The sequence below is a fragment of the Hyperolius riggenbachi genome, chromosome 4 (assembly GCF_040937935.1).
Source record: "Hyperolius riggenbachi isolate aHypRig1 chromosome 4, aHypRig1.pri, whole genome shotgun sequence".
Lineage (NCBI taxonomy): Eukaryota > Metazoa > Chordata > Amphibia > Anura > Hyperoliidae > Hyperolius > Hyperolius riggenbachi.
Window position 1 is genome coordinate 502,846,587 of NC_090649.1, and position 26,870 is coordinate 502,873,456.

Sequence of the window (26,870 nt, forward strand, 5' to 3'; positions counted from 1 at the left end):
TGTTACACTCCGCCCATTGTTCCTTTCCCTACACATCCTCTGGTTAGCAGCAGGGCATGTGCAGGACTGCAGAGACCACACCAGGTATGTTTGTTACACCCCGCCCATTGTTCCCCTCCCTACACATCCTCTGGTTAGCGGCAGGGCGCGTGCAGGACTGCAGAGACCACACCAGGTACATTTGTTACACCCCGCCCATTGTTGCCCTCCCTACACATCCTCTGGTTAGCAGCGGGACTGCAGAGACCACACCAGGTACATTTGTTACACCCCGCCCATTGTTCCCCTCCCTACACATCCTCTGGTTAGCAGCGGGACTGCAGAGACCACAACAGGTACATTTGTTACACTCCGCCCATTGTTCCTTTGACTACACATCCTCTGGTTAGCAGCAGGGCGTGTGCAGGACTGCAGAGACCACACCAGGGATGTTTGTTACACCCCGCCCATTGTTCCCCTCCCTACACATCCTCTGGTTAGCAGCGGGACTGCAGAGACCACAACAGGTACATTTGTTACACTCCGCCCATTGTTCCTTTGACTACACATCCTCTGGTTAGCAGCAGGGCGTGTGCAGGACTGCAGAGACCACACCAGGGATGTTTGTTACACCCCGCCTATTGTTCCCCTCCCTACACATCCTCTGGTTAGCAGCGGGACTGCAGAGACCACAACAGGTACATTTGTTACACTCCGCCCATTGTTCCTTTGACTACACATCCTCTGGTTAGCGGCAGGGCATGTGCAGGACTGCAGAGACCACACCAGGTATGTTTGTTACACCCCGCCCATTGTTCCTTTCCCTACACATCCTCTGGTTAGCAGCAGGGTGTGTGCAGGACTGCAGAGACCACACCAGGGATGTTTGTTACACCCCGCCCATTGTTCCCCTCCCTACACATCCTCTGGTTAGCAGCGGGACTGCAGAGACCACACCAGGTACATTTGTTACACCCCGCCCATTGTTCCCCTCCCTACACATCCTCTGGTTAGCAGCAGGGTGTGCGCAGGACTGCAGAGACCACACCAGGTATGTTTGTTACACCCCGCCCATTGTTCCTTTTCCTACACATCCTCTGGTTAGCAGCAGGGTGTGTGCAGGACTGCAGAGACCACACCAGGTATGTTTGTTACACCCCGCCCATTGTTCCTTTTCCTACACATCCTCTGGTTAGCAGCAGGGCGTGTGCAGGACTGCAGAGACCACACCAGGTATGTTTGTTACACCCCGCCCATTGTTCCCCTCCCTACACATCCTCTGGTTAGCAGCAGGGCGTGTGCAGGACTGCAGAGACCACACCAGGTATGTTTGTTACACCCCGCCCATTGTTCCCCTCCCTACACATCCTCTGGTTAGCAGCAGGGTGTGCGCAGGACTGCAGAGACCACACCAGGTATGTTTGTTACACCCCGCCCATTGTTCCTTTTCCTACACATCCTCTGGTTAGCGGCAGGGCATGTCCAGGACTGCAGAGACCACACCAGGTATGTTTTCTACACCCCGCCCATTGTTCCTTTTCCTACACATCCTCTGGTTAGCGGCAGGGTGTGCGCAGGACTGCAGCGGAAGCGCTAAAGCCCTGTGTAGATAAATCTATGCTGTGTCAGGTTCATCATCCAGTAATGTGCTGTAGATTTAACTACACAGAATTCCAAAGCGGTTAGGGAGATGAAGAAATGAAGAAAGCTGTTTTATGTAGTCAGTCTGAGGCCATTGCCTGTGTCCTGTATGACCAAGTGCCAGCTGCTCTGCAATATTATTTATTTATTGTATTTATAAAGCGCCAACAAATTACGCAGCGCTGGACATTAGTTTAGGTTACAGACAATATTTAGGGGTGACATACAGCAATATGACAATACATGAATACAAGAAAGACCAGATCACACAGCACAGTATGAGTATAAGGTAATGCTTAGTCAGTCACTGGAGGGGAGCATGGAGATCACACAGCACAGTATGAGTACAAGGTAATGCTTAGTCACTGGATGGGAGCATGGAGATCACACAGCACAGTATTAGTACAAGGTAATGCTTAGTCAGTCACTGGATGAAGCATGGAGATTAGGCAAGTTAGGTTCACTCAAATGCATAGCATGGGTGCACAGTAATGGAGGTGCATGATCAGGTAGGACACAAAAGGAGGAGGACCCTGCCCAAAGGCTTACAATCTAGCGGGAGAGGTAAGGACACGAAAGGTAGGGGACCAGAGTTCAGCTGTGGGTTTAGAGCACTTGTGAGGGGTAGTAGGCCAGCGTGAAAAGGTGAGCTTTGAGGGCCTTCTTGAAGATGTTAAAGGAGGGGGCTGCCTTAATGGGTGGAGGTAGGGAGTTCCATAGTGTTGGAGCAGCTCTTGAGAAGTCCTGGAGGCGTGCATGGGACTGGGTGATGCGGGGGCGGTTAGGCAAAGTTCATTGGAAGAACGGAGTGAGCGGCTAGGTGTGTACCTCTGAGTAAGATCGGAAATGTAGGTTGGACAGGTTTTGTGGACAGATTTGTAGGTCAGACACAGTATCTTGAATCTGATTCTGGACTGGATAGGAAGCCAGTGGAAGGATTCAAAGAGGGGATCTGCATTGGTGGAGCGATGGGAGCAGTGGATAATTCTGGCTGCCGCATTCATGATGGACTGCAGTGGGGCTGTTCGGGTCATAGGGAGACCAGACAGAAGGGCATTGCAGTAGTCAAGGTGGGAAATTATGAGGGCATGGATGAGGAGATTGGTGGTGGCAGAGGTCAAGAAAGGGTGAATCTTACAGATGTTACGAAGGTGGAAGTTGCAGGACTTTGTGAGGTTTTGGATGTGGGGAGTGAAGGAGAGTGCGGAGTCCAGGGTGACACCCAGACAGCGGGCTTGAGAGGTAGGGCGAATGGTAGTGTGGTTAACAGTGACATGCACATCTGGGAGGTTCATGGATGGCTGGGATGGGAAGATCATAAATTCAGTTTTGTCTAGATTTAGTTTCAGGAACCTAGCGGACATCCAGGAGGAGATGGCTGATAGGCAGGAGGAGACCTTGTCCATGGTAGTGGTGGATATGTCAGGGGTGTGGAGGTAGATCTGGGTGTCATCTGCATACAGATGATAGTTAAAACCCATGGAGGAGATAACCTTGCCAATGGAGGGTGTGTATAGGGTGAACAGTAGGAGGCCAAGGACCGAGGCTTGGGGGACTCCCACCGAGAGGTGGTTGGGGGTGGACGAGGACTCATTGAAGGCAGTTGTGAAGGAGCGGTTGGAGAGGTAGAATGAAAGCCAGGTCAGGGTGAGATCATGAATGCCCATGGACTGGAGGAGTAGGGGATGATCTACTGTATCTAAAGCTGCTGAAAGGTCAAGGAGGAGGAGAATGGAGTATTTACCTTCAGCTTTAGCTAAGGCAAGGTCATTGACCACTGGTGAGAGCAGTTTCGGTTGAGTGGGCAGGCCGAAATCCAGATTGCAGTGGGTCTAGCAGTGAGTTGGCATTGAGGTACTGGGTCAGGCGTTTGTGAACCAGACGCTCAAGGAGTTTTGAGGCAAAGGGGAGGAGGGAGATAGGGCGGTAGCTGGAGGGTAGCGAGGGGTAGAGGGAGGGTTTCTTGAGCAGGTGTAGTACAGTGGCCTGCTTGAAGTCTGTGGGGAAGGTGCCTGTGGATAGGGAGAGGTTGAACAGAGTAGTGAGAACTGGGGCCAATTCCGTGAAGTTAGGCTGGAGTAAATCAGAAGGGATGGGGTCAAGGGGGAAGTAGTGGTATGGGAAGTCTGCAGTAGGTGGTTGACTTCCTCGGTGGTAGTAGGAGTGAAGGATGTGAGGGGAGGATAGGGTGGAGGAGGAGCTGGTTGGGAGGGGATGGGAGGTGGAGATTGGATATTTCTTGACAGATGGAGACAATTTTGTTGCTGAAGTGGGTGGCTAAATCTGTGGCAGAGAGGGAGGAAACGGAAGGTGGGGGGGGGGGTTAAGCAGAGAGTTGAAAGCGGCAAAAAGACGCCGGGGGTGGGAAGCTTGTGCTCCGATGAGCTTGGTAAAGTATTCCTGCTTCGCATGAGCAAGGGCAGTGTGGAACTGCAGCAGGTTGGTCTTGTACTGTAGGAAATCCTGGTTAAGTCTAGTTTTCCTCCATTTCCGTTCAGTGACGCGTGTTTTCCTCTGGAAGTTGCGAGTATGGGTAGTGCGCCAAAGCTGGGAGTTAGGGGGTCCGTTGCTGCAAAATATTGGTGGAGCAGCTTTCTCTAAGGCTGATGAGAGAGTTTGGCGATACTGAGCTGCAGCAAGATTAGGACAGGTTAGGGTGGGGAGAGTGGAGGAGAGGGCATGGAGGGGGTCAGCAAGGACGCCAGGGTTGAGCTTGCGGAGGTCTCGCTGCCATCGACCAGGTGGGTGGGCGGGGAGTTTAGAGGTGCCTTCCATGAGGAGGTTGAAGGTGATGGTCTGAGGGTGGAAAGGGTGCGATGTCAAGGTCTGCAATGGTGGTGGATTTAGTGAATATAAGGTCGAGAGTGTGACCTGCAGTGTGAGTGGGGGTGTTGGCGTGTTGTACTAGTCCAAGTGAGTTGGCAATGGTGAGTAGCCGGGTCACAGCGGAGCTCTGGGCTTCATCGATGGGAATATTGAAATCCCCAAGGATGATGGTGGGGAGGTCAGAGGAGAGGATGTGAGGGAGCCAGGAGGCAAGGTCATCGAGAAATTGTGGGGTGGAGCCCGGAGGGCGGTATAAGACTGCAACAATGGCAGGGAGGGGGTGGTAGAGGCGAATGGTGTGGGCCTCAAATGATGTGAATTGTAGGGAGGTAGGTGGAGTGAGGACACGGAAGGTGCAGGATGGGGAGAGGAGCAGACCCACCCCTCCCCCGGTCCTGTTGTCTGGTCTGGGGGTGTGACTGAGGTGAAGCCCCCCATAGGAGAGGGCAGCCTCTGCGGCAGAGTCGCAATAAACCTATAAACTAAGAGTATAGATATGATACCAGCGGCGGCCCACAGATGTCACTTCTGCTGTTGCTGGGAATGCATGAGGACTTCTTGTGGCAGATAGATGGCTCCATAGATCATTTCTAACTGCTCTGATCTGATTTTGATTGGTTTTCTGATCCATTTTCTCATAGAAGTGAATGGCAATTGATTGGAAAATCGATCGGCCAGCAAATCTGCCCAAAAAACTTATTGTGTATTCCCAGAATAAGAAGCACACAAACGATACAAAAACTGAGGTGATACTTAAACAAAACCAGTTGCCTGGCTGTCCTGCTGATCATCCGAGCATCAATAAGCACACTTATGTTTCGGTCCAGAAACATCTTGTGTGTATGTAGCTTGTGTATGCGGCGTGTGCATGCGGCGTGTGTATGCGGGGTGTGTATGCGGGGTGTGTATGCGGCGTGTGTATGTGGCGTGTGTATGTAGCGTGAGGCTTTTTTAGATGATTGAGTTAAATGGGGGTCACGCTATTTGTGCTGGGAAATCCATGTGACGTTCAGTGTTTACATCTGGTGTTCCGTATGCAGGTTCTGGACAACGCCATTGAGACAGAGAAAATGATTGAGAAGTACGAGTCCCTCGCCTCGGACCTCCTGGAGTGGATCGAACAAACCATCATCATCCTGAACAATCGCAAATTCGCCAACTCGCTGGTCGGCGTTCAGCAGCAGCTCCAGGCGTTCAACACGTACCGCACGGTGGAGAAACCGCCAAAGTAAGAAGGCAAAGAACCGGCAGGGGGGGGAGGAGCTGTGAATATTATCTGCCACGCCTGCTTCTGTCAGCATGCTTCCCATAGTGACCTGCAGAAAATCTGGGGGGGGGGGGGGGAGGAGGAGCTGTGAATATTATCTGCCACGCCTGCTTCTGTCAGCATGCTTCCCATAGTGACCTGCAGAGAACTGGCGGGGGGGGGGGGGGGGTGGAGGAGCTGTGAATATTATCTGCCACGCCTGCTTCTGTCAGCAAGCTTCCCATAGTGACCTGCAGAGAACTGGCGGGGGGGGGGGGGGGGGGGGAGCTGTGAATATTATCTGCCACGCCTGCTTCTGTCGGCATGCTTCCCATAGTGACCTGAAGAGAACCGGCGGGGGGAGGAGCTGTGAATATTATCTGCCACGCCTGCTTCTGTGAGCAAGCTTCCCATAGTGACCTGCACAGGACCGGCGGGGAGGGGGGGAGGAGCTGTGAATATTATCTGCCACGCCTGCTTCTGTCAGCATGCTTCCCATAGTGACCTGCAGGGAGGGGGAGGAGCTGTGAATATTATCTGCCATGCTTGCTTCTATCGACATGATTCCCATAGTGACCTGCAGAGAACCTGGGGGGGGGGGGGGGGAGCGGAGCACTCTCACTTATCCCTGATGATCCAGAGGAAGGCTAAAAACCCTTACAAGGCATGGTCCAATTAGCCCCAAAAGGGAAAAATTCCTTCCCGACTCCAGATGGCAATTGGATACAATCCCTGGATCAACACCTCCGGGAATTGCCTAGTAATCATAGCCATGGATGTCTTTTTATACAAGGAAAGCATCTAATGCTGGATACACACCATGCGTTTCCGCGTCAAATGCATCCGTCGATACGCGTCGATTCGATTATTTCCGAGCATTTCCGAACGAATTTCGATGATTTTTAGGTCGATTGCCATGTAAAGTATGGCAAATCGACCTAACGATCCATCGAAGCTTGAATCGGACATGTCGGAAATAATCGAATCGATGCGTATCGACGGACGCATCGAACGCGGAAACGCATGGTGTGTATCCAGCATAAGACCTCCTTAAACGCAGATCTAAAATTTGCCATAACTACTTCCTGTGGTAATACAGTCCACACTTTAATCACGCTTACTATAAAGAACCCTTTCCTAAATAATTCCTGTATACAGGCCTAGGGACAAAAAGCTCATCCGCCAGTGTTGCCAACTCATCCCTTTAATTACTGACACATATGAATTATACAGGTTTTGGGGCTAGGTAGATGCAGTTAAAGCACTGATTATGTGCAAATAGCCCCAGAACCTGTATAACTCAGATGTGTCAGTAATTAAAGGGATGAGTTGGAAACACTGTCATCCGCCAAGCTATTATATTGCCCTCTGATGTATTTATACATGTTAATTAGATCCCCTCTAAGGAGTCTTTTCTCTAGACTAAATAAACCCAGTTTATCTAACCTTTCTTGGGAAGTGAGACCTTCCATCCCACGTATCAATTTTGTAGCTCGTCTCTGCACCTGCTCTAAAAGTGTAATATCTTTCCTGTAATATGGTGCCCAGAACTGAATTCCATATTCCAGATGTGGCCTTACTAGAGAGTTAAACAGGGGCAATATTATGCTAGCATCTCGAGTTTTTATTTCCCTTTTAATGCATCCCAAAATTGTGTTCGCTTTAGCTGCAGCTGCTTGGCATTGAGTACGATTATTTAACTTGTTGTCAATGAGTACTCCTAAGTCCTTCTCCAAGTTTGATGTCCCCAACTGTATCCCATTTATTTTGTATGGTGCTAGACCATTGGTACGACCAAAATGCATGACTTTACATTTTTCAACATTGAATTTCATCTGCCATGTATGTGCCCATATAGCCATCCTATCCAGATCCTGTTGCAATATGACACTATCTTCCTGAGAGTTGATGATTCTGCACAATTTTGTATCATCTGCAAAAATAGCAACATTGCTCACTACTGCATCTACTAGGTCATTAATAAATAAATTGAAGAGCACTGGACCCAGTACAGACCCCTGTGGGACCCCACTGCTAACAGTCTCCCATTTTGAGTACGATCCATTGACCACAACTCTTTGGTTTCTGTCCATTAGCCAGTTCCCTATCCAAGCACACAGACTCTTCCCCAGTCCTTCCATCCTCAACTTTTGCACCAGACTTTTGTGGGGAACAATGTCGAAGGCCTTAGCAAAGTCCAAGTATATCACATCTACAGCATTCCCAATATCCATATTAGCGTTCACTACCTCATAAAAGCTGAGCATGTTAGTCAAACAGGACCTGTCTTTAGTAATGCATCGCGGGAGACCTCATATGTTCACTCCTACCTGAATAATCACAAATACCTTCTGTTTTAAGAAGGCAAACTTTTTGCTTAACATTTTAGTAAGAGGGCTTTCAGGTCCTTTGTTGACCCTCATGCTGGATACACACGATACGTTTTTCCACTCGATTTTCCCACCCGATCGGTTTTTCTGCTCGATTCCCTTATCTTCTGCTCAATTTTTCTTATCTTTTTCCATTGACTTCTATGAGAAATCGAGCGCAGAATCGATCGGAAGGAATATCAGACATGCCGGATATTAGCTATCGGATCCATCTATCGAGCGGAAAATCATACTGTGTACCCAGCATTACAGACTCCGAGGAGTTCTGGATCACCATGAGCTTGTTGGGTAATCTGAAACTCCCCACTTGAAAGAAAGTCATAAAGATAGAGGTTTATCAATAAGTGCCGTATAAGTTTTATTTAGTCTTGCCTTCACTTCTTCCTGCGTTAAGTATTTAATATTACAGTTGGAAGATTGAGACTCTTCTGCTTCTGTAATTTGCAACAATGATGTTTCCCTTGTGAAGACAGAAGCAAAGAAAGCATTCAATAGCTCCACCTTACCTTGGTCATCCACCATTGAGTTCCCACCCTCATCCTTTAGGAGTCCTATACAGTCAGCCTTTCTTTTTTTAGAGTTGATGTACTTGTAAATCCTCTTTGGGTTAGATTTGATATCCCTAGCGATTTGATTTTCAGCTTCAATCTTTGCCAGCCTAATTTGTTTTTACAACTTTTATTGCGCTCCTTATAACTGCATAATACAGCCTCTGTCCTCCCCCTCGGTCTGCCATTTCCCTTCAGTGTCCTCCCCTTGTAGTACATTATCCCAGTTCACCAAACTTATTGCCTGCCTGAGTTGATTGAACTTTGCTTTTCTAAAATTCATAGTTTTAGTGGTCCCGCTGCCCTGTGGCCTATCAGTCACCAGATCAAACATTATCATGTTGAGATCACTATTTCCCAAATGTTCTTGAACCTGCACATTTGATACATTATCTGGTCTATTAGAAATGATCAGATCCAGTAACGCATTCCCCCTAGTTGGTTCCGTTACCATTTGAGTCAAGTAATTGTCCTGTAGTGCTGCCAGAAATCTGCTGCTTTTACCAGAATGGGTAGCCTCAATACCCCAGGCAATGTCTGGAAAGTTGAAGTCGCCCATAATTATGACCTCATTTTTACTTGCAGCTTTTTCAATCTGCTGTAGTAATTGCAGTTCTGCATCTTCATTAATAAGAGGTGGCCTGTAGCATACCCCAATAAGCAATTGGCAACTTTTATTTCCACCATGAATATTTACCCAAACGGACTCCACATCTTCGCATTCTTCATCCATCTCATCGTTCATGGCATCTGTAAAAGAATTCTTAACAAAGAGACAAACCCCTCCCCCTTTTCTCACTGCTCTACAGTTCCTAATCACATTGGATAGCAAATTTTGAGGGATACAGTCATGGCTTTCATCCATCCATGTCTCCGTTATTCCCACAATATAGCCTTGGTCGATCAGAACGAACTGTAGTTCATCCATTTAGTTTCGAGGTTCCTAGCGTTGGTTACCATGCACTTTATATTTTTACCGCCACATTTTCTAAGTTTGGTTACATGAATTGGGCTACATGAAGGTTTAAGTACCATCTGCGGAAGGTACCACATGCTTGCTGGGAGAGTAATTGGCTTCAAGAATGGCAGCTGATTTTGTTGCCCCACAAGCGAGTGGGCTGCTCTGCCCAGGTGACAGGATGCCCTCAGATTATGTGAGTCATGTGACAAATCTGCTTCACTCTTTAGCTTCGACCACATAATTTCTTATTTCCATGAACTTTTTCACAGTGGTGCCCTGTAAGGCTTAGTGCTATATTTCCATGCTGATGAGATGTGTGCGTACGTTCTCACTATATAACATGGCTGACTGTTCCCTGCTTGTCTCTAGATTTACAGAGAAAGGAAACCTGGAAGTTCTACTTTTCACCATCCAGAGTAAGATGCGCGCCAACAACCAGAAGGTCTACATGCCAAGGGAAGGGAAGCTCATCTCAGATATCAACAAGGTGACTGGGAGAATGGTGGGAGAATGAAATGGTTCAGGCCCTGTTCACACTGTGGCAGTGGATCTGTGTCTCCTGGGAGAATGATGGTTCAGGTCCTGTTCACACTGTGGCAGTGGATCTGTGTCTCCTGGGAGAATGATGGTTCAGGTCCTGTTCACACTGTGGCAGTGGATCTGTGTCTCCTGGGAGAATGGTGGTGGTTCAGGTCTTGTTCACACTGTGGCAGTGGATCTGTGTCTCCTGGGAGAATGGTGGTGGTTCAGGTCCTGTTCACACTGTGGCAGTGGATCTGTGTCTCCTGGGAGAATGGTGGTGGTTCAGGTCCTGTTCACACTGTGGCAGTGCATCTGTGTCTCCTGAGAGAATGGTGGTGGTTCAGGTCCTGTTCACACTGTGGCAGTGGATCTGTGTCTCCTGGGAGAATGGTGAGGGTTCAGGTCCTGTTCACACTGTGGCAGTGGATCTGTGTCTCCTGGGAGAATAGTGAGGGTTCAGGTCCTGTTCACACTGTGGCAGTGGATCTGTGTCTCCTGGGAGAATAGTGAGGGTTCAGGTCCTGTTCACACTGTGGCAGTGGATCTGTGTCTCCTGGGAGAATGATGGTTCAGGTCCTGTTCACACTGTGGCAGTGGATCTGTGTCTCCTGGGAGAATGATGGTTCAGGTCCTGTTCACACTGTGGCAGTGGATCTGTGTCTCCTGGGAGAATGGTGGTGGTTCAGGTCCTGTTCACACTGTGGCAGTGGATCTGTGTCTCCTGGGAGAATGGTGGTGGTTCAGGTCCTGTTCACACTGTGGCAGTGCATCTGTGTCTCCTGAGAGAATGGTGGTGGTTCAGGTCCTGTTCACACTGTGGCAGTGGATCTGTGTCTCCTGGGAGAATGGTGAGGGTTCAGGTCCTGTTCACACTGTGGCAGTGGATCTGTGTCTCCTGGGAGAATAGTGAGGGTTCAGGTCCTGTTCACACTGTGGCAGTGGATCTGTGTCTCCTGGGAGAATGGTGGTGGTTCAGGTCCTGTTCACACTGTGGCAGTGGATCTGTGTCTCCTGGGAGAATGGTGGTGGTTCAGGTCCTGTTCACACTGTGGCAGTGCATCTGTGTCTCCTGAGAGAATGGTGGTGGTTCAGGTCCTGTTCACACTGTGGCAGTGGATCTGTGTCTCCTGGGAGAATGGTGAGGGTTCAGGTCCTGTTCACACTGTGGCAGTGGATCTGTGTCTCCTGGGAGAATAGTGAGGGTTCAGGTCCTGTTCACACTGTGGCAGTGGATCTGTGTCTCCTGGGAGAATAGTGAGGGTTCAGGTCCTGTTCACACTGTGGCAGTGCATCTGTGTCTCTTGGGAGAATGGTGGTGGTTCAGGTCCTGTTCACACCGTGGCAGTGGATCTGTGTCTCCTGGGAGAATGGTGGTGGTTCAGGTCCTGTTCACACTGTGGCAGTGTCTCCGTGTCTCCTGGGGGAATGGTGGTGGTTCAGGTCCTGTTCACACTGTGGCAGTGGATCTGTGTCTCCTGGGAGAATGGTGGTGGTTCAGGTCCTGTTCACACTGTGGCAGTGGATCTGTGTCTCCTGGGAGAATGGTGGTGGTTCAGGTCCTGTTCACACTGTGGCAGTGGATCAGTTTCTCCTGGGAGAATGGTGGTGGTTCAGGTCCTGTTCACACTGTGGCAGTGGATCTGTGTCTCCTGGGAGAATGGTGGTGGTTCAGGTCCTGTTCACACTGTGGCAGTGCATCTGTGTCTCCTGGGAGAATGGTGATGGTTCAGGTCCTGTTCACACTGTGGCAGTGCATCTGTGTCTCCTGGGAGAATGGTGATGGTTCAGGTCCTGTTCACACTGTTGCAGTGGATGAGTTTCTCTTGGGAGAATGGTTGTGGTTCAGGTCCTGTTCACACTGTGTGGAAGGCTCCAGAGGGCCTGTTTCCACTTGTCAGGTTTTCTGTACGTTTTCTGCACAGGAAAACTGCAGCCATTGTTAATCAGTGGGTTAGTTCACACTAGAATGCATTTTCCACATGCAGAAAAGAAACTGACAGCAGTGCAGCCCTGCCAGACAAGTCATGCAGAAACACTGATGAGTGGAGACAGGCCCATAAGTTGTTTTTTACTCATGCAGGCTACAGAGATGAAACTGTCTCAGTAAAGTGGGCCTCATCTGTTGATCAGTTCTGTATGTATCAAGTTATTAAGATTTCAACTAAATTCACAGTACAGTTTCACACCGGAGGAGATCGTGCTACGATTGCCGATCGGCGGTGATAGGCACTAGTGCAGTGCTTGCCGATCGGCGGTGATAGGCACTAGTGCAGTGCTTGCCGATTGGCGGTGATGGGCACTAGTGCAGCACTTGCCGATCGGTGGTGATAGGCACTAGTGCAGTGCTTGCCGATTGGCGGTGATAGGCACTAGTGCAGCACTTGCCGGTCGGCGGTGATAGGCACTAGTGCAGTGTTTGCCGATCGGCGGTGATAGGCACTAGTGCAGTGCTTGCCGATCGGTGGTGATAGGCACTGGTGCAGCACTTGCCGATCGGCGGTGATCAGCACTAGTGTAGAGCTTGCCGATTGGCAGTGATGGGCACTAGTTCAGTGTCACCCTTACTGTGCTCTTCCTCTTTTTTTCTATACAGAACTACCTTGTCACAGTTGCAGCATTGTCATCATTTATGTAACAGCCGGTGTGTTCCTGCGCTGCGTATGGAGTAACATTTCTGTGAGTTTCTCTACATAAGTTTTCTTTCCCTTTTCTCCCCTCACCAAGGCCTGGGAACGACTGGAAAAAGCTGAACACGAGAGAGAACTGGCCCTGCGCAATGAGCTGATCCGACAGGAGAAACTGGAACAACTTGCACGCCGATTCGATCGCAAGGCAGCTATGAGAGAGACCTGGCTGAGCGAGAACCAGCGCCTGGTGTCTCAGGTATGATGGTTGCACACAATATTTCCCACTCTCATTACCCACTCCAGTACTGTGCAGGTAGCTTCCTTTACTAGGAGTCTATACTTATCACTGTATATATTGCCACTCCTGATGAAGCCATCTAGGGTGAAACATGTTGCGTTTTTGATGGATGGGTCCTGTGTTATCACCTCACCATACTGTTAGCCTTTGAGTGAGTGTCTGACGGACCAGCCTAGCACTAGTGGCTGTTTACTGCAGTAGGAAGGGGGGGATATAGTGAACTTACCTTACAGATATCCTATGCAGTATTCTCATCACTTGATATGCAAGCATAGATTGTACAGCACTGTCTTATGTACATATATGTTGCTGCTCTTCTATTTTAGTATAACCAATAAAAGTTACTGTATGTTTGAATGCGTTAGGGGCTCACATGATTGGTGAGTATATACTGTCAGTGATCTGGCCTGCCCTACATGTATTCTGTATGGCTGTTCGTTTCCCTACACGTGGTGGGTGAGCCTGCGCAGGGGGCATTGCGTAGTGTATTGCTCCTGTCTGAATAATGACTCGTTAGTTTACGTATATATCCTGGTCTACTCTATTCATCATAACAGCATGTTGTCACACTGTAGTGTCTATGGCCCTTGAGAAAGCAGCATGAGTGCCACGAAACATGCATCAGGCAAACTTTTATAATGACCTCATGTTTATGTAATCCCTGACAGTTCATATTTGAATAAACTTATAAGATGCATGCACGTTTTGTAAGATTTTGCATACAAAACATTTTTGAAATAGAATATTTAATGTTAAAATCCTAGTGTATTCTGTACTATTCACTCCTTGAAACCGTATTTTAGTGGAAATTTCTGTTTATGCTATTTTCTTTTCTTGTTTTTACTTGTTCTTTAAGGCGTGGCGTTTATGTTGAGCTCTCTTGCCTGAGCCACCTACTCACTATTGTTTCTCTTTTTAGTCCAATACATTCTGCAGTCAAGCACACTGTTATGTAGGTTCCCCGTCCATCTCCCCCTATAGTCTTTAGGCTTAATATCCCCCCACACAAGGTTGACCTCAGAAATGGAATAATGCTATATTTCTTCACATTCTGCAGGATAACTTTGGCTTCGACCTCCCTGCTGTAGAAGCCGCTACTAAGAAGCATGAAGCCATTGAGACAGACATTGCAGCTTATGAGGAGCGAGTGCAGGCTGTGGTGGCCGTGGCCCGAGAACTGGAAGCTGAAAACTATCATGACATAAAACGTATCACCGCCCGCAAGGATAATGTCATCCGACTCTGGGAATACCTCCTGGAGCTCCTCCGAGCGCGGCGACAACGCCTGGAAATGAACTATGGACTGCAGAAGGTCTTCCAAGAGATGCTGTACATCATGGACTGGATGGATGAAATGAAGGTAACGTCCTCAACGCTCACTGCAGGAAACACATCAAACCTCTTACCTTCTGGATTAGGTAGAACATCTGTTGTGGGGGGGCATTGAATGGGGAGAAGCGATCGGAATCTCAAAACAGAATAACAGCGGTCTGTTGCCTCTCAGACATGCCTCAAAACTGGCCATTATTATGGGGGGTTAGGACATCGTTATTATGGGGGGGTTAGGACATCATTATTATGGGGGGTTAGGATATCGTTATTATGGGGGGTTAGGACATCATTATTATGGGGGGTAGGACATCATTATTATGGGGGGTTAGGACATCATTATTATGGGGGGTTAGGATATCGTTATTATGGGGGGTTAGGACATCATTATTATGGGGGGTAGGACATCATTATTATGGGGGGTAGGACATCATTATTATGGGGGGTTAGGACATCATTATTATGGGGGGTTAGGATATCATTATTATGGGGGGTTAGGACATCGTTATTATGGGGGGTTAGGACATCATTATTATGGGGGGCTAGGACATTATTATTATGGGGGGTAGGACATCATTATTATGGGGGGTTAGGACATCATTATTATGGGGGGTAGGACATCATTATTATGGGGACCACTACTGAGCTCCCATTTGATAAAACCAAGGTAATCTATGGGAAGTTAGACCACTTAGAGTAGGAGAGCCTTGTTCCCGTTTATTACAAGAACGACTGGTGCCTGTGTGGGGCAAAAAGACTCGCAATGCAGTGCTGAGCTTGTAGCACTAGCCTTAATGGGATTGTTTTTGTTTTTACAGATTTACATGAATCACATTTACTGGGACACATTGTACCTGAGAATCTATAGCAAATGTGTTTTGTGTTGTATTGGTTGTATTGTATAGCAGATTGCATGGTCCTCTCCGGTCTTCCTGTGATCCAGGAACTGGTTGTGATCCCTATGTCAAAATATAAGGGAAGACGCCGAGAGCCCAGTATAGTGTAGTATGTAATGTAAATTGGGTATGGAAGGTAAGTATAGGTAGGTTATACTCACAAACATGGGTTACCGTCCAGGTAAACACTATGAAGGCAGGTGAGGAGATTAGAGCTGTCCCCACTCAGGATTAACCACTTGCCGACCGCCTACTTCATATTGGCGGCGGCAAAGTGGCAGCCCCAGGACCACGTAACGCAGATTGGCGTCAGGTCCTGGGGCACTCTTTGGCCGGGGATCGCGCGCTGGGATGCGCGCGCATCCGCCGGCAATAGGCTCCGCCCACCCGCGACGTCAACCCGCCGGCCAATCGGAAGCGCCGGCGGGTTGTTAACCCGACGATCGCCGGATAGGAAGCGTATAATACGCTTTGTAATGTTTACAAAGTGTATTATACAGGCTGCCTCCTGCCCTGGTGGTCGCAGTGTCCGAGGGACCACCAGGGCAGGCTGCAGCCACCCTAGTCTGCACCCAAACACACTGATCTGCCCCCCCCTGCCCCCTGATCGCCCACAGTACCCCTCAGACCCCCCCCTGCCCACCCCCCAGACCACCGTTTGCACACAATCACCCCCCTAATCACCCATCAATCACTCCCTGTCACTATCTGTCAACGCTATTTTTTTTTTAGTCCCTAAACTGCCCCCTGCTCCCTCCTGATCACCCCCCCACCCCTCAGATTCTCCCCAGACCCCCCCAGACCCTCCCCCCCCCTGTGTACTGTATGCATCTATACCCCCTGATCACCTGTCAATCACCTGTCAATCACCTGTCAATCACCCGTCAATCACCCGTCAATCACCCGTCAATCACCCGTCAATCACCCCCTGTCACTGCCACCCATCAATCAGCCCCTAACCTGCCCCTTGCGGGCAATCTAATCACCCACCCACACCAATAGATCGCCCGCAGATCCGACATCAGATCACCTCCCAAATCCATTGTTTACATCTATTCTCTCCTCTAAACACCCACTAATTACCCATCAATCACCCATCAATCACCCCCTATCACCACCTGTCACTGTTACCCATCAGATTAGACCCTTGCGGGCACCCAATCACCCGCCCACACGCTCAGATTGCCCTCAAACCCCCCCTTATCGATTCGCCAGTGCATTATTTACATCCGTTCTTCCCTGTAATAACCCACTGATCACCTGTCAATCACCCCCTGTCACTGCCACCCATCAATCACCCCCTGTCACTGGCACCCATCAATCAGCCCCTAACCTGCCCCTTGCGGGCAATCTGATCACCCACCCACACCAATAGATCGCCCGCAGATCCGACATCAGATCACCTCCCAAATCCATTGTTTACATCTCTTCTCTCCTCTAAACACCCACTAATTACCCATCAATCACCCCCTATCACCACCTGTCACTGTTACCCATCAGATTAGACCCTAATCTGCCCCTTGCGGGCACCCAATCACCCGCCCACACGCTCAGATTGCCCTCAGACCCCCCCTTATCAATTCGCCAGTGCAATATTTACATCTGTTATTCCCTGTAATAACCCACTGATCACCTGTCAATCACCCATCAATCACCCCCTGTCACTGCCACCCATCAATCACCCCCTGTCACTGCCACCCATCAATCAGCCCCTAACCTGCCCCTTGCGGGCAATCTGATCACCCACCCACACCAATAGATCGCCCGCAGATCCGACATCAGATCACCTCCCAAGTGCAGTGTTTACATCTCTTCTCTCCTCTAAACACCCACTAATTACCCATCAATCACCCCCTATTACTGTTACCCATCAGATTAGACCCTAATCTGCCCCTTGCGGGCACCCAATCACCCGCCCACACCTCAGAACGCCCTCAGACCCCAGCCCTGATCACCTCGTTAGTGCATTGCTTGCATCTATTTCCCCCCTCTAATCACACCTTGAGACACCCATAAATCACCTCCTGTCACCCCCTAGCACACCTACCCATCAGATCAGGCCCTAATTTGCCCCGTGTGGGCTCCTGATCACTCGGCCAAACCCTCAGATCCCCCTCAGACCCCCTTCCGATCACCTCCCCAGTGCATTGATTGCATCTATTTTCCCCTCTAACCGCCCCCTGAGACACCCATCAATCACCTCCTGTCACCCCCCTAGCACTCCTATCCATCAGATCAGGCCCAATACATCCTGTCATCTAAGAGGCCACCCTGCTTATGACCGTTTCCACAAAATTTGCCCCCTCATAGACCACCTGTCATCAAAATTTGCAGATGCTTATACCCCTGAACAGTCATTTTGAGAAATTTGGTTTCCAGACTACTCACAGTTTTGGGCCCGTAAAATGCCAGGGCAGTATAGGAACCCCACAAGTGACCCCATTTTAGAAAGAAGACACCCCAAGGTATTCTGTTAGGTGTATGATGAGTTCATAGAAGATTTTATTTTTTGTCAAAAGTTAGCGGAAATTGGATTTTTATTGTTTTTTTCACAAAGTGTCATTTTTCACTAACTTGTGACAAAAAATAAAATCTTCTATGAACTCACCATACCCCTAACGGAATACCTTGGGGTGTCTTCTTTCTAAAATGGGGTCACTTGTGGGGTTCCTATACTGCCCTGGCATTTTAGGGGCCCTAAACCGTGGGGAGTAGTCTAGAAAACAAATGCCTCAAAATGACCTGTGAATAGGACGTTGGGCCCCTTAGCGCACCTAGGCTGCAAAAAAGTGTCACACATGTAGTATCGCCATACTCAGGAGAAGTAGTATAATGTGTTTTGTGGTGTATTTTTACACATACCCATGCTGGGTGGGAGAAATCTCTCTGTAAATGGACAATTGTGTGTAAAAAAAATCAAAAATGTGTCATTTACAGAGATATTTCTCCCACCCAGCATGGTTATATGTAAAAATACACCACAAAACACATTATACTACTTCTTCTGAGTACGGCGATACCACATGTGTGACACTTTTTTGCAGCCTAACTGTGCTAAGGGGCCCAAAGTCCAATGAGTACCTTTAGGATTTCACAGGTCATTTTGAGACATTTTGGTTCAAGACTACTCCTCACGGTTTAGGGCCCCTAAAATGCCAGGGCAGTATTGGAACCCCACAAATGACCCCATTCTAGAAAGAAGACACCCCAAGGTATTCCGTTAGGAGTATGGTGAGTTCATAGAAGATTTTATTTTTTGTCACAAGTTAGCGTAAATTGATATGTATTGTTTTTTTTTTCACAAAGTGTCATTTTCCGCTAACTTGTGACAAAAAAAAAATCTTCTATGAACTCACCATACCCCTAACGGAATACCTTGGGGTGTCTTCTTTCTAAAATGGGGTCACTTGTGGGGTTCCTATACTGCCCTGGCATTTTAGGGGCCCTAAACCGTGAGGAGTAGTCTAGAATCCAAATGCCTCAAAATGACCTGTGAATAGGACGTTAGGCCCCTTAGCGCACCTAGGTTGCAAAAAAGTGTCACACATGTGGTATCGCCGTACTCAGAAGAAGTAGTATAATGTGTTTTGGGGTGTATTTTTATACATACCCATGCTGGGTGGGAGAAATCTCTCTGTAAATGGACAATTGTGTGTAAAAAAAATCAAATAATTGTCATTTACAGAGATATTTCTCCCACCTAGCATCTGTATGTGTAAAAATACACCCCAAAACACATTATACTACTTCTCCTGAGTACGGCGGTACCACATGTGTGGCACTTTTTTGCACCCTAAGTGCGCTAAGGGGCCCAAAGTCCAATGAGTACCTTTAGGATTTCACAGGTCATTTTGCGACATTTGGTTTCAAGACTACTCCTCACGGTTTAGGGCCCCTAAAATGCCAGGGCAGTATAGGAACCCCACAAATGACCCCATTTTAGAAAGAAGACACCCCAAGGTATTCCGTTAGGAGTATGGTGAGTTCATAGAAGATTTTATTTTTGTCACAAGTTAGCGGAAAATGACACTTTGTGAAAAAAAACTATTAAAATCAATTTCCGCTAACTTGTGACAAAAAAAAAAAATCTTCTATGAACTCACCATACTCCTAATGGAATACCTTGGGGTGTCTTCTTTCTAAAATGGGGTAATTTGTGGGATTCCTATACTGTCCTGGCATTTTAGGGGCCCTAAACCGTGAGGAGCAGTCTTGAAACGAAATTTCTCAAAATGACCTGTGAAATCCTAAAGGTACTCATTGGACTTTGGGCCCCTTAGCGCAGTTAGGGTGCAAAAAAGTGCCACACATGTGGTATCGCCGTACTCAGGAGAAGTAGTATAATGTGTTTTGGGGTGTATTTTTCCACATACCCATGCTGAGTGGGAGAAATATCTCTATAAATTGACAACTGTGTGTAAAAAAAATAAAAAAATTGACATTTACGGAGATATTTCTCCCACCCAGCATGGGTATGTGTAAAAATACACCCCAAAACACATTATACTACTTCTCCTGAGTACGGCAATACCACATGTGTGGCACTTTTTTGCAGCCTAACTGCGCTAAGGGGCCCAAAGTCCAATGAGCATCTTTAGGCTTTACAGGGGTGCTTACAATTAGGCACCCCCCAAAATGCCAGGACAGTGAACACACCCCACAAATTACCCCATTTTGGAAAGTAGACACTTCAAGGTATTCAGAGAGGAGCATAGTGAGTCCGTGGCAGATTTCATTTTTTTTTGTCGCAAGTTAGAAGAAATGGAAACTTTTTTTTTTTGTTTTTTTTGTTACAAAGTGTCATTTTCCGCTAACTTGTGACAAAAAATAAAATCTTCTATGAACTCACCATGCCTCTCACTGAATACTTTGGGATGTCTTCTTTCCAAAATGGGGTCATTTGGGGGGTATTTGTACTATCCTGGAATTTTAGCCCCTCATGAAACCTGACAGGTGCGCAGAAAAGTCAGAGATGCTTGAAAATGGGAAAATTCACTTTTGGCACCATAGTTTGTAAACGCTATAACTTTTACCCAATCCAATAAATATACACTGAATGTTTTTTTTTTTTATCAAAGACATGTAGCAGAATAACTTTCGCGCTCAAATGTATAGGAAATTTTACTTTATTTGAAAAATGTCAGCACAGAAAGTTAAAAAAGTCATTTTTTTGACAAAATTCATGTCTTTTTTGATGAATATAATAAAAAGTAAAACTCGCAGCAGCAATCAAATAGCACCGAAAGAAAGCTGTATTAGTGACAAGAAAAGGAGGTAAAATTCATTTAGGTGGTAGGTTGTATGACTGAGCAATAAACCGTGAAAGCTGCAGTGGTCCGAATGGAAAAAAAGGCTCTGGTCCTTAAGGGGTTTTATGACTGCAGTCCTTAAGTGGTTAAGAAGTCGCTCTCTGTAGATCGGGAAAAAAGAAGAATTCCCCTCCACCAGGGGTGGAAACAACTGCAAAAGTAGTACAGAGGCGCTAACAGGGTAAAAACAATATTTCTTTAAAATGGATAAAATGAAGTAGATAGCGGTGGACTTACCCCTCCAAAACAGACACAAAAATTGCTGTTTTAAGCAAAAATCTGTTTATTTACATACTCCAAACAAGGTGCAACGCGTTTCGCAGGTATAGCCCACTTCCTCGGGCAATAAATAGGAGCATATCACCAATGCGGTCCGGTACATAGCCTGGCGCCTCTGTCAACACACATATGCTCCTATTTATTGCCTGAGGAAGTGGGATATACCCGTGAAACGCGTTGCACCTTGTTCGGAGTATGTAAATAAACTGATTTTTGCTTAAAACAGCAATTTTTGTGTCTGTTTTGGAGGGGTAAGTCCACCGCTACCTACTTCATTTTATCCATTTTAAAGAAATATTGTTTTTACCCTGTTGGCGCCTCTGTACTACTTTTGTGGTTGTGATCCCTGCAGACCTGATCCATAAAAGAGTCATTGTCAGGGTTAGCTTAGAATGTCGCTCAAAGTGAAGGTAACCGAGTTCTATTGGAACATATTTATAATTCTACATGATCTGCATACATAAATATAACAAGCTGCATACAACATAAATACTGATCAGGAAAGGGTCAAGTGAGCTCCAAGTATTTGGGGATATGTAGAAGAGCAAAGAATGTCTATGTATATATAGGTAGGTCCATACATATTTGTATAAAGACTTTTCTTTTCTCATTTCGGTTCTGTACATTAAAACAGTGAAGGTTAAATGAAACATCTCAGATGCAGGTGAAGGGAAGACCTTCAGCTTTAATTCAGTGGTGGGAACAAAACGATTGCATGAAAATGTGAGACAACTAAAGCATTTTTGAACACAGTCCCTTCATCTGAGGGGCTCAAAGTAATTGGGCAATTGACTCAAAGGCTGTTTCAATGGCAGGTGTGGGCAAGTCCGTCATTATGTCATGATCAGCTAAGCAGATAAAAGGCCCGGGCCCCTGTGCAATTCACTTCTTCTCCTAGGTGACATTCTTAAACTTGTCAATGAAATGCATTTTAAGCTACAAGGAATCAAGCAGTCACAATAATTTCGATAGCACCTTTTCACCTACTTCTCAGTACTTTTTCAGTTAAGTGCCTGAAAGTAATGTTAAATAGAAAATGAAAAATGATCTCCTAGGAGAAAGCTCAGAAGTAAGAGGCATCTGGGCCTGGAGGTGAGGTGTGGCGCCTGTACGAGGGAGATTGTGCTGTGACCAGACAACATGCGGTCAGAGGGCTCTCCATGCAGGTGAAAGAAGCCATCCTTCACTGTGAAAACAGGAAAGAACCCACCTGAGAAATTGCTACAATATTGCAAGTGGCAAGATCTACAGGCTCCTGAGAAGTAAAGCGATTATGCGGATAACCTGTATAATGATGGCCTGTATACGACTCCCCAGCTGTGACATAGGCTGTGATGCACTGAGGAGCGTGGGATGGAGCTGATATGTTGAAGATGAAAGCATTTTGTCCTTTGAAAAAAGATAAATCTGCCTCTCTTGTTTTGCAGGTGCTTTTGCTGTCTCAGGATTATGGGAAGCATTTGCTGGGGGTCGAGGACTTGTTACAGAAACACACTTTGGTGGAGGCAGACATTGCCATTCAGGCTGAGAGAGTGCGAGGAGTTAATGCGTCAGCTCAGAGATTCGCCACAGAAGGAGAAGGTAAAATACAGGAAAATACATCCTATACGTGTAAACACTCCACCCCCTACTCATTTATTAAAGTGCATCCGAGATAAACTTTTACTCATTGCATAATTGTGTTCCTTTCCTATTGTTTATAGGGCATTCCTCAAGCCAAATACTTTTTGTTTTGTTTTAATACTCTAATTCCCTATAAACTAAACAAGCCTTGTCCACAGCTCCTTCTGTGCCTTGGCACTGTAGCAAGGGCTTATGAAAGCTCAGTCTGGGCAGGAGGAGGAGGAGGTTACTAGCCATTGATTGCAGAGGGAGGAGGAGAGGGGACTGAATTTACACACAGGCAAGCTGATAGCATCTCCAGCCCTCAGCCTGTGACAATGGGACAGACAGAACATGGCTGCCCTCATTCTATCACAGGAATAAATAATCATATACTTTTGAAGCATTTTGCAGCTAGATATGCTTTATTAACTATCCAAACTTTAGATAAGATACATAGACAAGTTACTTGTTATAGTTTTTCCTCTCGGATCCGCTTTAAGCAACTGCAATACGTGACATGCATATATAAGGACGGGATGTCATTTAATGTATGTGTTGCGCACAGTAGCACCAGGGCCCGTAAGATTCTGAAGCATTTACTACTAAACCTCACTGATCTCTGTGAGTTATTAAATAATCCCAACAAGATTCTCAGTAATGGGCCTGTGTGAAATGACTGAGGCCTCTTACCCACATTTGCATTTTTAACCGTGATTTTAGCTACACGCTTCAGCGTAATTCACGGGGTTTCAGAAATGCAGAGAATGTCCTCTGTCCCCATCACTATCCCCCATCCATGCATCGTGATCACCCCCGAAACCCAACGCATGGTTGCCGATAAATTGTCCCATCCATGCACCGTGATCACCGCCGAAACACAAGGTATGGTTGCCGATAAATTCCCCCATCCATGCATCGTGATCACCGCGGGAACACCACGCATGGTTGCCGATAAATCCCCCCATCCATGCATCGTGATCACCGCGGGAACACAACGTATGGTTGCCGATAAATTCCCCCATCCATGCACCGTGATCACCGCGGGAACACAACGCATGGTTGCTGATAAATTCCCCCATCCATGCCACATGGTTGCTGATAAATTCCCCCATCCATGCCGCATGGTTGCCGATAAATTCCCCCATCCATGCATCGTGATCACCGCGGGAACACAACGTATGGTTGCCGATAAATTCCCCCATCCATGCACCGTGATCACCGCGGGAACACAACGCATGGTTGCCGATAAATTCCCCCATCCATGCCGCATGGTTGCCGATAAATTCCCCCATCCATGCCGCATGGTTGCCGATAAATCCCCTCATCCGTGCATCGTGATCACCGCGGGAACCCAACGTATGGTTGCCGATAAATTCCCCCATCCATGCACTGTGATCACTGCGGGAACACAACGCATGGTTGCCGATAAATTCCCCCATCCATGCATCGTGATCACCGCGGAAACACAACGCATGGTTGCTGATAAATTCCCCCATCCATGCCGCATGGTTGCCGATAAATTCCCCCATCCAAGGGCGTAGGGCCCGTGGTCGCAGCGGTCGCCTTGGCGACCGGGCCCGGCTCCTGAGGAGGCGGGGGAGGGGCCCGGGGGGCCCATCTCCGTTTGCAGGGCCATGCGCCCGTTCGCGCTGGTAGGAGGGAGCCGCAGCCGCGGGGAGGGCAGCCCGACCTCTTCCTCCCTTCCTCTCCCCGGGCCCCCCCCCTCAGATGCAGAGTAAGCGGCTAACGGAAGCGCTATAGGCAGAACTCACCTCCCTGCGTTCCACTCGCCGCTGATCTCCTCTCTGGCTGGCTCTGCATAGATGCTTACACACGCAGCTTCCGGCTAAACAGGAAGCTGCGTGTGTAAGCATCTATGCAGAGCCAGCCAGAGAGGAGATCAGCGGCGATTGGAACCAGGGACGGAGGTGAGTTCTGCCTATAGCGCTTCCGTTAGCCGCTTACTCTGCATCTGAGGGGGGGGGCCCGGGGAGAGGAAGGGAGGAAGAGGTCGGGCTGCCCTCCCCGCGGCTGCGGCCCCCCCTCCATTATGGGGACAGGCAGCTACCTAATCTATCCTGGGGGGCAGCTACCTAATCTATCCTGGGGGGCAGCTACCTAATCTATCCTGGGGGCAGCTACCTAATCTATCCTGGGGGGCACCTACCTAATCTAACCTAATCCTGGGGGGCAGCTACCTAATCTAACCTATACTGGGGGGCACCTACCTAATCTATCCTGGGGGCAGCTACCTAATCTATCCTGGGGGGCACCTACCTAATCTAACCTAATCCTGGGGGGCACCTACCTAATCTAACCTAATCCTGGGGGGCAGCTACCTAATCTAACCTATACTGGGGGGCACCTACCTAATCTATCCTGGGGGCAGCTACCTAATCTATCCTGGGGGGCACCTACCTAATCTAACCTAATCCTGGGGGGCAGCTACCTAATCTAACCTATACTGGGGGGCACCTACCTAATCTATCCTGGGGGCAGCTACCTAATCTATTCTGGGGGGCAGCTACCTAATCTAACCTATACTGGGAGGCACCTACCTAATCTATCCTGGGGGCAGCTACCTAATCTATCCTGGGGGGCAGCTACCTAATCTAACCTAATCCTGGGGGGCAGCTACCTAATCTATCCTGGGGGGCACCTACCTATTCTAACCTAATCCTGGGGGGCAGCTACCCAATCTATCCTGGGGGGCAGCTACCTAATCTATCCTGGGGGGAAGCTACCTAATCTATCCTGGGGGGCAGCTACCTCATCTAACCTATACTGGGGGGCACCTACCTAATTATCCTGGGGGCAGCTACCTAATCTATCCTGGGGGGCAGCTACCTAATCTAACCTATACTGGGGGGCAGCTACCTAATCTAACCTATACTAGGGGGCACCGACCTAATCTAATTTATACTGGGGGCACCTACCTATATAACCTATACTGAGGGCACTTACTTATCTAACCTGTATTGGGGGCACCTAGCTAGCCTATACAGGTGGCAACTAAACTGGCTACCTATATTGGAGGCACCTACCTAACTAACCTATACTGGGGGCACCTACCTATCTAACCTACGCTGGGGGCAACTATTCTGGCTACCTATATTAGAGGCACCCACCTAGCTAACCTGTACTGGGGGCACCTATCTATCTAACTTATACCGGCGGCGCCTGCCTATCTCACCTATACCGGGGGCAACTATACTGGCTTACCTATGCCTGACTACCTATACTGGGGGTACCTATAGCTGGCTATAGGGATTTTGATATGTGTGTGCATCCGTCGGGTGTTGTCGGGGGAGGGGGGGCTGTTGTTGCCGGGGGGGGGGGGGGCCCACATCCAGATTCCGCATCGGGGCCCAGAGGTTTGTAGCTACGCCACTGCCCCCATCCATGCATCGTGATCACCGCGGGAACACAACTCATGGTTGCCGATAAATTCCCCCATCCATGCATCGTGATCACCGCGGGAACACAACGCATGGTTGCTGATAAATTCCCCCATCCATGCCGCATGGTTGCTGATAAATTCCCCCATCCATGCCGCATGGTTGCCGATAAATTCCCCCATCCATGCATCGTGATCACCGCGGGAACACAAAGTATGGTTGCTGATAAATTCCCCCATCCATGCATCGTGATCACCGCGGGAACACAACGCATGGTTGCTGATAAATTCCCCCATCCATGTATCGTGATCACCGCGGGAACACAACGTATGGTTGCCGATTAATTCCCCCATCCATGCATCATGATCATCTCGGGAACACAACGTATGGTTGCCGATAAATTCCCCCATCCATGCATCGTGATCACCGCGGGAACACAACGTATGGTTGCCGATAAATTCCCCCATCCATGCACCGTGATCACCGCGGGAACACAATGCATTGTTGCCAATAAATTCCCCCATCCATGCACCGTGATCACCGCGGGAACACAATGCATTGTTGTCAATAAATTCCCCCATCCATGCATCGTGATCACCGCGGGAACACAAGGTATGGTTGCCGATTAATTCTCCCATCCATGCATTGTGATCCTTGCGGGAACACAACGCATGGTTGCCGATAAATTCCCCCATCCATGCATCGTGATCACCGCTGAAACACAACGCATGGTTGCCGGTAAATTCCCCCATCCATGCATCGTGATCACCGCGGAAACACAACGCATGGTTGCTGATAAATCCCCCCATCCATGCATCGTGATCACTGCGGGAACACAACGCATGGTTGCCGATAAATTCCCCCATCCATGCATCGTGATCACCGCTGAAACACAACACATGGTTGCCGGTAAATTCCCCATCCATGCATCGTGATCACCGCGGAAACACAACGCATGGTTTACGGTAAATTCACCCATCCATGCATCGTGATCACCGCGGAAACACAACGCATGG

At 48.2% G+C, this 26,870-nt stretch overlaps 1 protein-coding gene across 2 annotated transcripts in view; it reads left to right on the forward strand.

The window, feature by feature from the left end:
• The window catches only part of SPTBN1 (spectrin beta, non-erythrocytic 1), a 393,630-nt gene that overhangs the window by 224,128 nt on the left and 142,632 nt on the right, over positions 1-26,870 (forward strand). For both annotated transcript variants that reach the window (XM_068233127.1, XM_068233128.1), the window contains 5 exons: positions 5,487-5,674; positions 9,961-10,078; positions 12,838-12,996; positions 14,096-14,398; positions 22,279-22,432. In XM_068233127.1, coding sequence (XP_068089228.1) covers positions 5,487-5,674; positions 9,961-10,078; positions 12,838-12,996; positions 14,096-14,398; positions 22,279-22,432 — 922 coding nt within the window. The remainder of the gene's footprint in view (positions 1-5,486; positions 5,675-9,960; positions 10,079-12,837; positions 12,997-14,095; positions 14,399-22,278; positions 22,433-26,870) is intronic.